The following is a 15,824-nucleotide window of genomic DNA, read 5'->3' on the forward strand; positions in this document are numbered from 1 at the left end:
CTAAGCATGCATTTATGCAGCACAGTTTAAAGAACTTGGCCTTAGCAGCCCTTTGCAAACAAGATACATTTAGGTAAGAATGAGCCAACATCCCTGGCAGAACTCAGTGGTGTCCGTCTGTGTTGGCAGACTCAAAACAGAGATTGATTCTAATAAGTGGAAAACCCATAAGAAAGCCAGGAGGCCGATGGGAAAAAGAACAGGTAAAACCAGGAGGGTGGTGCTGATGCCAGAGTGTGCAAGAGCGAGGGGTCCATCATGGGCTACAATGGACCACGGCAGGCTTGTCCCTGTGAATTGTCAAGACTGCTTCCCAAGGTTCCCGCCTAGAGCAAGGAAAAGCTCTGAGCACCATCCGAACAGATCAGGATGGAGAAGGCAGAGGGAAAGGGAAGAAGATGCAGACAGAAATGGAACAGAAACACAGAGCCAGGAAGTGTCCGGAAGGGGCTACCGTACCGGCTATGATCTTAAATCACCTTCATAACCCCCAGTTCACAAGTCCAAGGAGGGGGTGTAGAGATGGCTGAGCAGTTACATGTGCAGACTGCTCTTGCAAAAGAGCCCAGTTTGGTCTAATATGTTTTGTACTCACTAGAATCAATCTTGCTTCTGAGTCTGCCTACACGGACACCACTGAGATCTACCAATGGTGCTGGTTCATTCACATCTGTTCTTATGTTGTATTCAAAAGAACTCTGAGTTCAAGTTCTCTAAATTGTACTGCATAAATACATGCCCAGTTCTTTTTCAATGCGGTGATTCAGAGTGTTTTGTGTTTACTTATTCACTTTACATCCTATTCACTGCCCCCCTCCTAGTTCACCCCCTCTCTCAATCCTTCCCCTCTCCCTATTCCTCTTCTCCTCTGTGCAGTTAGGGGGCCCACTGGTTATCTCTGCGGCTAGGAACTTCCTCTCCCACCAAGGTCAGCTAGAAGAACATATCCCACATATAGGCAGCAGCTTTTGGGACAGCCCCCACTCCATTTGTTCAGGACCCACATGAAGGCCGAGATGCACATCTGCTGCATATGTGCATGGAGGCCTAGGTCCAGCCCATGTATGTTCTTTGGTTGGTGGTTCAGACTCTGAGAACCCCAAGGGTCCAGGTTAGATGATTCTGTTGGTCCTCCTGTAGAGTTCCTATCTCATTCAAGGCCCTCAGTTCTTCCTCCTATTTTCCTTAAGGATGCCTGAGCTCCATCCATCTTTCTGCATCAGCCTCTTGGTGGAGCCTCTCAGAGGATAACTTGTTCCTGTCTGTATGATGCAGAAGTCTAGTGGGGGTGGGGGAGAGGCATCAGAAGATTGGAGGTCCCCCTGGGATGGCAGGCTGTTCAGGGCAGCTTGGCTTGGCCCAGAGGACTCAGTCAGCAGGGAAGATGGGTGGGGACAGGAAAGGTTGCCTGTATGATTCAGGAGTCTGATGGAGATGGAAGGGAGGTGGCTGGAGAGGAAAGGTCCCTTAGGATAGCTTGCCTTGGCCCAGAGGAAATTTAGAGTGTTTAAAACAAAAACAAACAAAAATACCAACAATAAAACAAAACACAAAACAACAAAAGAAAGAAAAACAGTACCTGCATTAGGAACTTATAACTGATTATAATTCTAGCTCCAAGAGAATCTGACACCCTCTGCTGGCCTATGTCTGTACACACACACACACACACACACACACACACACACACGCAAACACACACATACAAATTAAAGTCTTTGAAAGTCAGTAAATAAATATAAGTCCAAGGAAACTATACTTTCATATCACATTAAAGTGAAACCTAGAATAGTATTGAAGTCAAATCCTGTACAAGAAAAAAGACAGTCCAGGAGTCTTTCCATGAACTACAATGGGAATTAATGCTTTTCCTACACAGAGAAAAACTAAACAATAGCCTGTTTTAAAATCAAGGAAAGATTTAAGAAACAGGCATAAATGAACATAACTCCCAATCAGAAGAATGCAGAATTGAGCTGACAGAGCTCAGCACAGAATGAGAAATAAAAATGTCACTTAAGGAATGACTCATGGCCAGAAAGCACAGGAGACTAGAAACAACATGGATAAAATATATTTAAAAAGACATAAAAGAACATGAGACAATGAAATACTAAAGATAGTTGAATAGACTACAATTTACAAATAATGGACACATCTACGCGAGGAAATGAAACTAACACTAAGTCACATCATTTATTAAAAGTATCTCCAAGATTGCGACTGAAGCAATGACCCGGGCGTTAAGAGCACTGGCTACTCTGCCAGAGACCAGTGCTCTATTTCCAGTACCATGTTGCAGCTCATGACCATTTGTAACTCTAGTCTCATTTGTAATGCCCTCTGATGGCCACTTCAGGCACTGGATATGCAGTTGGTGCACATACACACACACAGGCAAAACACTAACACCCATAATCAAAAAGCATCACGTTCCTGAAATAAGAAACTCAAACATAACCAAAAGGATACACGGAAAACACAAAATTATCAAACAAAATGATGAAGACTAAATCTAGTAAAACTATTAAAAGGGAGAAGGAAAAAGAATTAGCTCAAAGGGAGGAAGGAGAAAGAAGAAAGGTAAGAAAGAACTTGTGACTATCTAGAGCAGGGGTTCGCAACCATCCTGATGCTGTGACCTTTCAATACATACAGTTCCTCAGGTTGTGGTGATCCCCAGCCATAAAATTATTTTGTTGCTACTTCATAACCATAATTTTACTACTGTTGCAAATTGTAATAGGAATATTTGATATGCAGGATATCTGATTGTGCCCCTCAAAGGGGTCTTGACCCACAAGTTGAGAACCAGTGCTCTAGTTAGTGTAAGAGCTCTGAGAACATGAGCAGGGTATGTCCATACTGCACCCTGCAGTAGTTCTACATGGCTGACACAGTAAGACACCAGCATCTTCAAGGAGAAGATGGGTAAGAGGTCACAAGTCCAGCTAACTGCCTCCCAGAAGGACAGGCACAGACATACAGACATACTGTTATCAGCACTCAAGGACGTTGGGAGCAATATTTCCATGAGTCAGTTCAAAGGGAACTAATTATAAATTGGAGGACACTGATATAAGAATCCTAGGGACTATTACTTGCAAATGCCTAGATGACTTAAAGGGAAAGTGTGTGAAGAACTTCTCAATAACTGTGTTAGCTGTGGTGGGATTGTTATTCTGAGCCTGTTTATATATAATGGGGGATAAGGCAAATGAATGATGATAGTGCATTCTAATTATAAAATCTCCATAACTGAAACAAGTGGGATTTTAAATGTATAAGGAGATAGAGGCATAAAACAAAAGTTAAACAAGCAAATGCCACAGTCTGATTTTTTATTGGAGGGATTTACCTGTACTTCCAAGATATTCTATCTTCAACTTTATATATAATTAATTGAGCACACACACACACACACACACACACACACACACACGTATACACACACACACACACATACACACACAAGTTTAGAAAAATAGCTTTCTGATTCTATCTACAAAAGAGGCCCAACCCAATGAGCATCCCAGAAGCAACAAGCATCTTGGGTGCCCAGGCATTCACTTGGAAAAGATGCCCGATGGGAAGAACTGTGGCTGCTCAGAGAACGGCCACTTCTAGTTTGGAGGGCACAAAATGTCTCAGAATGTCTGGGGTTGCTGTGTAGTGCATGCCACAAGACTCATAAGCAATCTGAGGTTCCACCTGGCTAAAAATAGTACCACTGGAGCTTTTATGAGGAAAATAATGACAACAGATTGAAATTCAAATATATTTAAATGCACAAATTCTTAATAATATTAAGAAACCAGAGAGCACTTTCAGAGCACCGCAGCCAATCAACGCACCCTCTTGACAAAGGTTAAATACATGGCCGAGTTCAGGTGCAGGTTTAAATTCCCTTTGGCAGTGTATCACGCGTGAGCAAACAGCAGGTGGGACATTTCCCAGTAAAAGCTTCTCCAGCAGGAACTTAGGGACGATTCAAGTAAAATGAAATAAAGTAATGAAATGAAGTAATGCACACAAAGGTATTAATCTTTTTGAATAAAAAAGAATCACTTTATTGTAATGAACTCAAATGAAATCATGATATAGCTAGTTTAAGTCTGCCAGTGCTTCTCAACCTGTGGGACAAGAACCCCTATGGGGGAAGAATTGAATGACCCTTTTCACAGGGGTCACCCAAGGCCATCAGAAATCAGATATTTACATTAGCCTTTATAACAGTAGCAAAATTACCCTTATGAAGTAGCAACGAAAACAATTTTATAGTTGGGATTCACCACAACATGATGAACTGTATTCAAGGTCACAGCATCAGGAAGATTGAGAACCACTGATCTAGACATTACAGATCAACAGATGCTAGTATATAAGAACTATCAGCAGCCAGTGTGTGTTCGCTGCGGAAAGGATATATTTTACAGCTTTACCAAGGGGAGAGGATCTGACTGTGACCTCACCTTTGGCTAGCAGGAGAGGCAGGGTGGGGTGCACTATACCATGGGTATGCAGTCACCAGCATGCAGCTGTGGTTAACCAGGTGCAATGCCAAGCTTAAAGAACATTATTAAATGGCAAACAAGGCATGGAGAATAAGCCTTTGTATTTTAAGCATTTAAAGGAAATGCCTACTTCCTAAGAGAATGAGATTAAACCTGGCAAACTGTAATAATATTCAGCCATAAGTAAAAATGAAATCATGGAAATTTCAGGAAGATAGATGGACATAAAACTATATTAAGATCACCTAAATGCAGAATGAAAAAAATCCACATGTTCTCCCTCAAATGCAAAATTCTATCTTTCTTTCTTTCTATCTATCTATCTATCTATCTATCTATCTATCTATCTATCTATCTATCTATGTGCAGAGGTGCGTGTGTGTGCGTGCGTGTGTGTGTGTGTGTGGAAAGAGAGAGAGAGAGAGAGAGAGAGAGAGAGAGAGAGAGAGAGAGAGAGAGAGAAAGAGAGAGAGAGAGATGGCATTTGGAAAGAGACAGCAGAGAGGGTAATATGATGTGGCAAGGAATGACAGAATGAAGGTAAAAGGCATATAAATCATGAAAAAGGCTATAAAGCCATTTCTTTCTAGTTTCAGCTCCTTCATAGATTTTTACATGAGGATAAGTGAATAAAAACATATTAACACTGGAAACATAAAACCACCAGCTTTAAAATGGCCATCTTGGCTGTATAGAAATGTACTGAGATCCTGGAGTTTGAGTTTAGGCAAGTGTTTCCATGGCAGACTTAAATTAGCTATGTCATGATTTCATTTGAGTTCATTACAATAAAGTGATTCTTTTTTATTCAAGGAGAATAAACCTTTGCTATCTATGGACACAAACTGGAGTGACTGATTATCTGTAAAGTAACAAGACATATGAGCACAAACGTTATCACAAAGGTTAACCTCATAGGAAATGAAGTGTGGAGATTACACTGGGACAGACGGCCATGTGGAGGAGCAGGCAGATTCTGTTTCCTGACTTGTGTATACGTGTGATGGGTGTAAAGATGCTGGGTGTGAAGTTGCTAGGGTGTGAGGATGCTAGGGTGTGAAGATGTTAGGGTGTGAGGATGCTAGGGTGTGAAGATGCTAGGGTGTGAAGATGGTGGGTGTGAAGATGCTAGGGTGTGAAGATGCAGGGATATGAAGATGCAGGGTGTGAAGATGCAGGGTGTGAAGATGTTAGAATCTGAAGATGCTAGGGTGTGAAGATGCTGGGGTGTGAAGATGCTAGGTACTGTATCCCATCCCAAGTCCACAGTCTTAATACAACAAGGCTTCCAATGTGACAATAGTAAGAGGGAGGACTTAAGGGAAATGATTCAAGAATTGGATTAGTGCCCTTTTATAAAAAGAAAAAAAGAGATAGCCTTGTTCTCCCTACCATGTAGGGGAACCAGTGGGGTGTGAGACAGCCTCACAGGGAACTAAATTGCCAGGCGCCATGATATCCGTCATCCATAGCCATGGGAAATCCATGCTTGCTGACCAAGCCATCTAGTCTATGCTGAGTCTGTTTTGCTTTGCTTTATTTTTAGCAGTCCACCTACAACCTCTCCTCATTAAGTTCACATTTGTTGTGTTGAAACACACACACACACACACACACACACACACACTGCACATTTATATTCAAACAAAGCAGTTAGACAAACAAAGCACCCATCCAGGCCCTTACCTGTGCCTTGGCCAACTTCTTTTCCAGGAGGTCGCGTTCCCGCTCTGTCTGCTGCAGACGCTTATTCAGCTCTACAATGTCTCCCTTGAGTGATGCCAGGGCTGCCAAGTGGAGCTGTGGAGGCAGAGGAAAGGGACACACAGTCAGACAAGCTCATGTCCTTCCCTTTCTTCCTGTGATTAGCCATGCCACCCAAAAGGTGACACTTCCAGGAACGGTAGCACAATAATCTCAGGAACGAGAGACAAGAGTTAGGGTCTTACACACGCTGGTTATATGGGCACGACATGGTCACTCAACACACAATGGGAAAATCCATTCATCTGAGGGGCAGAACCAGAATTAGATGGTAAATTCAAGGCAGGAAGTGCAGCTGTTTATTCTAAGTGAGTTTCCTGTGTTACTTGGGTGACGGTGATAGCTGAGATGGGACTGCCTGATTCAACACAACGGACAAGGACTGCAGCCTGGGCAGGAGGCTGAGGCAGGAAGATGGCAAGTTTGAGGCCAGTCTGGACTACATAGGGAAGTCCTGTCATAAATAAAACAAAATTAATTAAAACAGAAGAAAAAAGCTACAGGTGCAATAGACTCAAAGAAAGGGGGGAGGGGGAAGGCTGGATACGGCCCAGTGGTGAAGTGCTTGCCGAATATATAGGCAAACTTCTCCCCCCCCCCAAGAGAAAGAGAGAGAGAGAGAGAGAGAGAGAGAGAGAGAGAGAGAGAGAGAGAGAGAAAGTGTTTTATTAGCAGGCTCTTCATCTAGTGGGGCTGTTGATTTCCTTATTACGGACTCCTTCCTCACCAGTTAGCCTCAACTGCCTGAGTATGTGCTTCCTATAAACCAATAGACTCTTACTGAGAAACACAGTCAGATTTCTAATGTTACGCTGTGCTCCAAAGAGCAAACCTGCACCCACCCAGACCCCATTCCCCAGCCATCTCCATCAGGTTAGTAGAAGCTGCAATGGAAGTTCTTCAGGAGATTTTAAGAGGGGGGTCGAGGCAAGCGCTATGATCAGAATCTGAACTCTGTCTTCTGAATACAGGATTTGGCTGCACAGGCTCCTGCCCCAGCTGGGGATTCTCTGGCTCTCCAGGCCAGAGATGGGAGAACTACAACACACAATCAAACACACCCACCTCTGCCCCCACCTCAGAGGCAACACCCAGAAGCCTTTGCCTGCTCAAGCATCGCAGGCACCTGCCTTCCCTTGGTAGCCTGGGCATCCCCCAGGCCAATCGCCCCGGCCCCCCACACCACCCCAGTGCTGTGTAGCTAGAATTGGAATCTTAACAAGTTCTTCCTCTTGTAGGCATTCTGTAGCCTCCCCCAGGACTTAATGAGAGTTAAGAACAGACGAGTTCACAAAGGATGACACAGTCTGGCAGAATAGAGTTCAGCGCTCAAGGTCACCTGCACTTCAGTTTCTGCACCCCGCTCGACTGTGTCAGAGGTGGGCAGCCGCTTCAAAGAGCTTACGCTCCTTAGACTCCCAACAGCAGCGCGACTAACTTAATTGCGCACAGGCCACAAACAAACAGATCAATCGCTGATTCGAAACCAGGAACGCTTGAAATTTAAAAAGGAAATGCCAAGCAATCTGCTGGCATTTGCGTCTGGGGTAGGGCGAGGGCCCCTCTGAAAAGGTCACTCTGCCGTTCAGATACAAGGTTTATGTGACGGTTTCTTAGCACAAATACCACTTCGCTCCCACTATACAAGCTTTTTGAGATTTGTTTGGAGTTGGGTGACAAGAAAGATTCAGTCCCTTCAGTGTCTGGGGTCATTTGCGAAGACCCTCGGCATCAACACTGGCGTGTTATCTGATGGCGTGGTCCTTGGAGAATATACACCACCTAATCCCTGGTGAGGATTATCAAACACACCGAGGCTTGACATGTGCTTTAAGAGACACAGGTGTAGACAGGAGGGTCCCAACTGAGAGCCTGGTCCGCTTCCTACCTAGCTCATTCTCTTACATCTGGGGCCGTCAGCAGGGTTTGGGAGGATGAAAACACAAAGCCGGAATAGAATACTACTGCCCCTCCCTACAGTGTCAAGAACTGTCACATAGGGAGACACACAAAGTAGCTAATTCCGCCAAAGCCGCACCAGAAGGATCCAGAATAGGATCTTACTGTTGGGGACACTGCTGGGCTGGGTGCCCAGATACTCTTTTTGTCCCCTTGGCTCTCTGGGCCACAGCATGTACACAGGGAAGACACATACCTCTCCACCCCAGATGGAAGACAGGTCCCAAAGAGTTTTCTGAATTCGATGGTACCATCGACAGACAAATATGAAAGAACAGGTTCATAGGCATAGTTTCTATGGGCCTCCAAATTACCAAACCTTTGTGCTGGACATTAACTTTGTGACCCCCCCCCCATGGTGCTTCACACACTGGAGTGCTCTGAAGTCAAGGAGAGCAAGGGCAGGTCCTCTGGAGTCACTTCCTTAAGGCCTCCCTCACACAGCCCAGGACACCACAAGCATGGCACAGCACTCTGCTACCCTACACAAGACTGTACATGACAGTAATTTTTAGGAGTTCTTTTTTTAATGGATAAAAAGTTTACTTAAAAGGAATTTTCATGCATGATAAAAGAAATGACTTGTAACCAAACTATAAACTGGAAGGGACCTTCTAATGGATGCCCCGTGGGCTCCGGGCGGCTCTAATTTGTTCTCAGTACTTTTAATCCAGCGAATACTTTGTAAAGAAGAGGTTTTTTTGTTTTTGTTTTTGTTTTGTTTTGTTTTGTTTTGTTTGTTTTGTTTTTTGTATTAAGGAAACAATAGAAAGCCAGGCAGGAGCATAATAACTAAAAAGACTTGTTTTCTTTTCTGTCTCAGTCCACGTTCCCACCCCTGCCCTTTGGACAGAAAGAAGACAGAATAAAATGTGTTCATTATTGTCCCTTTCTCAGCAGAGGTACAGAGGACAGAACTGCCAGCAGGGGTCCCCTACCTAACCCCCACAGCCACGTACATTCTTCTCTGCCAGCCCCCTTTAAAGTTTACAGTGACAGAGAGGCTTCTCGGATTAAATCCTTCATAGGCCATCCTGGAGCTTCTACCTGGTGGCAGCGTAGACAACAGCATACGGCTTGATTCTGACACTTCCTGAGGCTTCGGAGTCAAGCCTCTTAGTTCTCTGTGAAATTTAACATTTTTATTTAATTTATCACCATCATCACCACCACCACCACCATCATTATCATCACCATCATTGTCATCATCATATTTGTACCTGTGCACGTGTGCACAGGTGAGTACACGCCAAAGCACATGTGGGTGCAAGATCAGAGGAAAACCTTCAGGGTTTGGTCTTCTCTTTCTACCGTGGTGTCTGGGGTTTGAACTTGGGTTTTCAGGTTTGTGCGGCAAGCGCTTTTACCTGCTGGGCCATCTAGTAGTCCTGTCTTTGAAATGTTCACAGGGAGCCTACGCAAAGCTGATGTAGAATCTTGTCGCTGTCTGCATGCATTTGGGTTTAGGGCATATATTCTCATGTTCCTAGAGATAAAAGCTGCGGATTCTCTAGGTTATTTCTGAGCTGGCTTCCCTCTCTCTGTGCTGTGAGCACCCAAATGTAGCTGTGCCCCCTGGAAACTTGGCTGTTAGGTAACTGTCTGTTCCATGAGTAGAACTAGCCATAAGGACGAGCTAGCTTAACCTCTGACAGCTAAGGTGTTCAGCCCAAGGGCCCAAGGGAGGGCTGAGCAGACAGACTCCTGCAGGTTTCTCTACCACACTAAGGGGATGAGCAGTCCCTTACATTATCAGCCAGGAGACAACCAGCTTCATACCCTTGGAGATGCCCTTGGAATCTATCAGCTCTCCAATGTGACGAGTGGTCTCTGGGGATACGTACCTCTACTCTGCTATTACTAACAGCAAAGCTGCAAACATAAGCCTGCTCTGTCGAGCTAACCCCGCATCCTCTGATAGCAATGCATTAGGATCATCAACATCCAGCTCTTGTGCCTAGTCCATTTGGCTCTGCATCTGACATCTATCTAGCTCATCTTTCTAGGACTTGGGGCTCTGAACAGCCGAGTCATCAAAGGGCCAAAGACTCCAGCAGCACAGTAGAGGTGGAAGGCTGTGTCACGTGCAGCATCTGTTTTCAGTGTGAGGACCGCTAGATACCTCTTACCATAGGCTGTGCTGTGTTGGGGTAAGCCCATCCAGGGTGTACTTTGAGGGTGTCTGCTGGAATCAAGAGGTACTTGTGTAAACTGTGTCATTCACTATCAGAATGCCTCTGCTTCTGTCCCACTGTGGGCTAAAAGAATTTCTAGTCTGTCCTCACTCTACCGCTGGTCCTCTATTTAATGGCGCAAATTTTGAGCTTACATGTTAGGGAAGGTGATGGGCAATGCCAACTCTTCCTTTCACACAGTGACCTCTTCATTTAAAGGGTAAGAGACAAGCATAACTAACCTTACATCAACACACAATGTTGGCGGGACATTCTCTTCCCACACTTCATCTTCTTCCATCATATACTGTGCATATAGCATCTTGATTAATTCCCACATGGTAATGCTGTGAGATAGACATTATCTCTTCTTTGGACACTAAGGAAATTGAAGAATGGAGGTTGGGTAGGAAAACAGCCCAGCGGCAGAGAGCTAAGGAACCCTAGCTTCAAGGCTACTCCACTGTGTACTTCGCTAAAGCTCCAGCTTTGGCGTGTTATTGCTCTCTTGCCTTTGAGACACCTAAACATTCATGTCCATCTACACATATGAGATTGGATGGAGGAGGGGTATCTGTACTGGGTCGCGGGGCATGTAGAGACAAGACTTGCGTGTTACTCTCCGATGGGAGCAGGGAGTGGATGCTTTCCAGTGACATCCATGAGGTACTTAGCTGGGTATGGGATCCAGGGAGTCTCCTTGTCTTCTAATGCTCCTGTTTTAAGTATTGGCAAATGGGCTTGTAATACCATGTCTCTAAGACTCCTTTGGGCTTCAATGTGGCAGCACAAACACCTTGCATGTCCACTATCATTGACTATAGCGAATGACCAAACATGTCCCAGCTGTCCTTGCAGGGAGCCAGGAGGAGTGCACAGGAAAGCAGCTTCACTCCTATACCCCTCCTGGGCCATCCACGCTGCAGGACCTCCAATTCAGACACACAAAGAACAAAATTCCTGGTACAAGGGCAGTGCTCCCAGCCAGATGGATACAATCAGGCCCGTGTGGAGGCTTTCTATTTGCTGCTAGGATTCCAGCTAGGGGCACCTGCTGTGTAGTATTTTGAGAAAGGCTGTTCAGTCTTGAAACTTAAAACTCATTAAGCATCATCTACAAGATTGCACACTGCATGCAAATCACTTCCTGCTGCCCTTGGTCAACTCAGAAAGCAGTAGCCTTTTTCTCTTTCCAATTTCCCTGCTGATTCCATTGGCAGGTCCATGGCCTCTGAGTTACTTGTAGAACCTCAGTTAAAAGTCAGTTCTCGGAAAGCCCTTTCAATATGGAAGTACCAGGTTACCATCAGGTAAGGGTGTGCTATACAGGTGATGGTGGAAAGGTACCTTTCCAGGGTCTGGGTACCACCTGTGAAGGCAGGCATACCAGTGTCCCCAGATCCCTTGTAAAACCGCATTTCCCTACTAACAGCTATGCCTCTAACATACTAGCAGTTTTGTTTATTTTAACCATAAGATATTGGACTATAAAAAAATCTGATCAATAGGGTATTTATATCTACATTTAAAATGTATTCTAGCTATAACTATAACTATTAAATATTAGCAACAGTATTCTCCACTAAATAAATTTTGTCTTGTTTTTTTTTTTTTTCATAAGGACACAAAATTAAGTGGTATTCAAAGACTTTTAGAAACACATTCAGACAAAATGATACTGCAATAGGCAGGCAGTCCCTGCTTACATTTCAAGGTGGCTGTGCCCTAATGACACATCATGGAGGGGATAAGGATACAGCAATTAAGGCCAGCTAATCAGGGAACATGAATATTTCAGCGCACACTAAATACAAATGTGATGCCCGGGGCAGAATACCCCCCACCCCTGCAGAGAAGCGCATGAACATGAGTAACAGAGTTTCTCGACAAGAACTGCATTGTTCATAAATTTTTATATCGATCCAATTTAGCAGGTATTGAATTCCCCATTCTAGAGAAAACCAAGTATTTTAATGGTGCAGCAGTCAATAAACTCCACAGATCAGAATAGGCCAGTGTAATTTTATGGTGACAGCTGAAGCACTCTGAAGGACCCTGGGTTTTTTTTTGTGGAAGGAAAACAATGTCTTTTCCTGGGGAAAGCAGGTGAAGGTTTGGAGAGCACGTGTCTGCACATCTGCACACATGCACACAAAACACACACAGGGCTTCTTCACTTGTCACTCAAGATACATGCTTCCAGACTTTCAATTAAAGTATTGGGACAGATGTGATGCTGATTATTCAAGAATTCAGGACAATTATTTCTAAATGTATTTCCAGCTTCTTAAAGATACCTTAATGTGCATTATTTCATTTAAATAAAGCACTCGTCAAAGGCTTGCTGCCAGGACATGCCCCCATTCTAGACAAGGCACAGGCAAGTCCTGGCTGGCTTGACTTCCCTGAGGCATGCTGACAGATAGGCCACTGCCCAGATCCTTACTATAGCTAATTCAAAGCCTCTGGCCAGAGGAGAGGAGACAGACTTCAACTCTACCCCTAGCTGGCTCTTGAGCAGCCTTACTGATAGCTTCAGAGAAAGGGAGAGGACAGAAGAGGAGAAAGGATTAGGATTCAAATTCTCTCTCTTGGCGAAGGACCTTAACCTAGCCAGTGTCATCCAACCCTGAGCTCAGAACAGGAAGAATATTGGAAAGAGGAGTGTGTAGGCAACGAAGGAGAGCAGCAGAATAATGGACGAGGTTATACAAAACCTCATCCTTGGGGAACATATCTGAAGCCTCACTCTGCTCAACTGTAAATGGGTACAATGCTGATGCATGCAGAGCTCTAAACTGCATGCAGAACCCAATGCTGCAGGTAAATGTCTGGACCACAAAGCCAGCTGCCAAACGGTTAGAGCCATAGCTGTGACCACTGTGGCCGTCCTGGCCATGCGACTTCCTTCTATCTCCTAAAAGGTGTCAAGATAAAATTGGACTTTGAAGGCACTAGTAGGTCAATCTCCTGTCTCCTACTTTTACACAATCCCTGGTTAAGCAACCAAATTGACTCTCTTCCACAGGGTGACCTAGATCACACCAATCACAGTCATCTATACTCTGCCTTTCAACACATGGAGTTGAATCACAAGCTCCCTGTCCCACTGGGTGGGCAGGTAGGCAGGAAGGCAGAGCGCAGCACAAGAATCCTTGACAGCCTGAGAAGAGACATTGCCCCACCACACCTAGTCCACACCCCACTTCCTGCCTGCTCCTGTCTTTTGAGGGGAGATCCTCAAAACATACACACCAGCCTCAAAAGGAGCTACCACATACAGTATCTCAAAGACAAAAGAGAAATGAAGAATGTACTGTAATCCAGGACACAATGGTCTGTTCATAACAGTAAAAACAAAAGGTGAGCTGAAAAGCTGTCACACACACTGGAGGCATNAGGCTGACACATATAACACACATACACACACTATTATGAACACACATACACAATAACTTGGTGATTATTATTTCATATAGGAATGCAACATTCCTCTGATTCTTCTGACCATCCCCATCTATCTTCCATTGACCACGAGAGACAAGTTTTCCCTTTAATTACTTTCGTATTTCTTTTTCACAGGATTTGGTGGTATCTGACATGGATTTGGTGCAGTTTTTGGTTTGGGTGAATGATTTTACCATGAGTGCTCTGTGGTGGCAGAAATATCAGGGGTCTTGGAACCAGCCAGTGGACAAGACGGACAATGTTTATTGGATGAATAAATTGAGACAAAATTAAAACCCAAAGGAAAAAAATATACATTCTCCTTACTCACACTACTTACAGATCATATGATGTATATAAAATCTGACAGGTTTTTTTGTACAAATACACTTACTATAGCATGTATAAAACAGAAATATAGAACACCTTTTTGTCTAAAATATATCTACTTGCAAGTCTGCAATAAGTGCAAGCAACCAGACTGCCTTTGCAAGGTGTTCAGGTAGCTTTTTCCTGTCCTTCTCTCTGACCCCATGAACATAGTTACTTTCCTTGTCCCTATTTACTAAACATTCTGGAGAATATAAATAAGCCTACATGTTACCACTGCCCTCTATAGAGTGTATCCAGCGAGGTACAACACTGTTAGGAAGCTCTTATGTTCTCTCTTTGATGTCTAAAGAAGGGAGAGACTATGATGCAGAAAAGGGCATCCTGAAGTTTATAGCCAAGCAAATGCTGTTCTACCTGGAAGGAGTCAGTTCTTGTGAGTGAGCCATGCACCCACCAAACCAGGGATCCCCCTCCCCCATCTGCCAGTACTAGTCTAGCCAGGGCCTATGTGCTTCTCAATCCCTTGCTAAATCCCAAAGCTGTCAGAGCTGCAGCTCCATGCAAGCGAGCCACAGAAGCCTGCGGTTTATGACTGGCTAGACAGCATTCCAGCCCCTTTCCTTGAGGAGTGCTTCTCCCATGAAGCCAGCCTCTCCTCCCACTTTGTATCTAGAAACCACAACACAACAGCAATTTGGACAGGCATGCAACAGCTCAGCATTATTTTAACACACAGCACGGACCCTCCCTTCTCTCCTCCACTTGCATTTTATCCTTTACAGCCTTGCCAGTGTACATGCACTCTTACGGAATGATTTTCTTCTTTTTTTCCATCCTCTTAGTACCCAGGCCAACTCTGAAGTTAATAGAGTAGGCACAGTAGCAGACTTTACTGATTGTAGGTGAGACAGCAAAAGGCACAGAGAAGACTCCTAAATCTTCACTATTCAGCTGTGAAGAAACAAAGTAACAAGAGCATCCTGGGGAAGGCTCAGGAAAGAAACACTGTGTTGGGCATGTATATGTATCAGTTGTTTCTGACTTTATCTGAGTAAGGGGAATCCCTGAATTCTAGCCAAGAACACACAGCAGTCAACAAGTGCAAACAAGCTTCTTCCAGACCCACTATCAGCCATGGTGACAGAGCCATGACAAGATGCTCGTCCCTCACATAGTTTTTGAATGGGCTCATTTGCTGTCAAAAATTCTTCTGTAGTTATTCAGAGGTAAAAAGCAAAGGCTCAAGGGAGGGTTACCTATTTTCTGAGGCTCATGAAGCCAGCCTGACCATTAGATAAAACTTGCCACAGCAAAAGAGGTCCATGGTGTCCCTGACTTCCTGCCATGCCTACCCTGCCTAGCCTTACCTTCTTGCAGATGCAGCAGCAGAACGCAAACACAAGGGATCACTAAAGTTGTTTCAATTTGTTTACTGAGGGTGGGGAAAAAGGTAAAGCATTCTACACTATTCTAGACTGTTTAGAAATAGAGTAGTCCCAACCTAGATAAAGATAGGAAATGAAAGTCTAAATGCAAGAATAGTGAAGAGAAATACTCTAGTTACAACTAAAAATAAGGGCTCAAACTTTTTTTTCCATTTAATTAGGTATTTATTTCATTTACATTTTAAATG

General features: G+C 44.2%; 1 protein-coding gene across 8 annotated transcripts in view; it reads right to left on the bottom strand.

Annotated features, from left to right (window-relative positions):
* The window catches only part of Mcc (MCC regulator of WNT signaling pathway), a 279,992-nt gene that overhangs the window by 92,167 nt on the left and 172,001 nt on the right, over window positions 1-15,824 (bottom strand). For all 8 annotated transcript variants that reach the window (XM_029547051.1, XM_021214402.2, XM_029547050.1 and 5 more), the window contains one exon: window positions 6,201-6,314. Coding sequence is in view for 2 of the 8 variants with exons in the window: in XM_021214402.2 (XP_021070061.1) it covers window positions 6,201-6,314 (114 nt within the window). In the remaining 6 variants the exon portion in view is untranslated. The remainder of the gene's footprint in view (window positions 1-6,200; window positions 6,315-15,824) is intronic.

This window comes from Mus pahari, chromosome 15 (genome assembly GCF_900095145.1).
Source record: "Mus pahari chromosome 15, PAHARI_EIJ_v1.1, whole genome shotgun sequence".
In the NCBI taxonomy this organism is placed as follows: domain Eukaryota; kingdom Metazoa; phylum Chordata; class Mammalia; order Rodentia; family Muridae; genus Mus; species Mus pahari.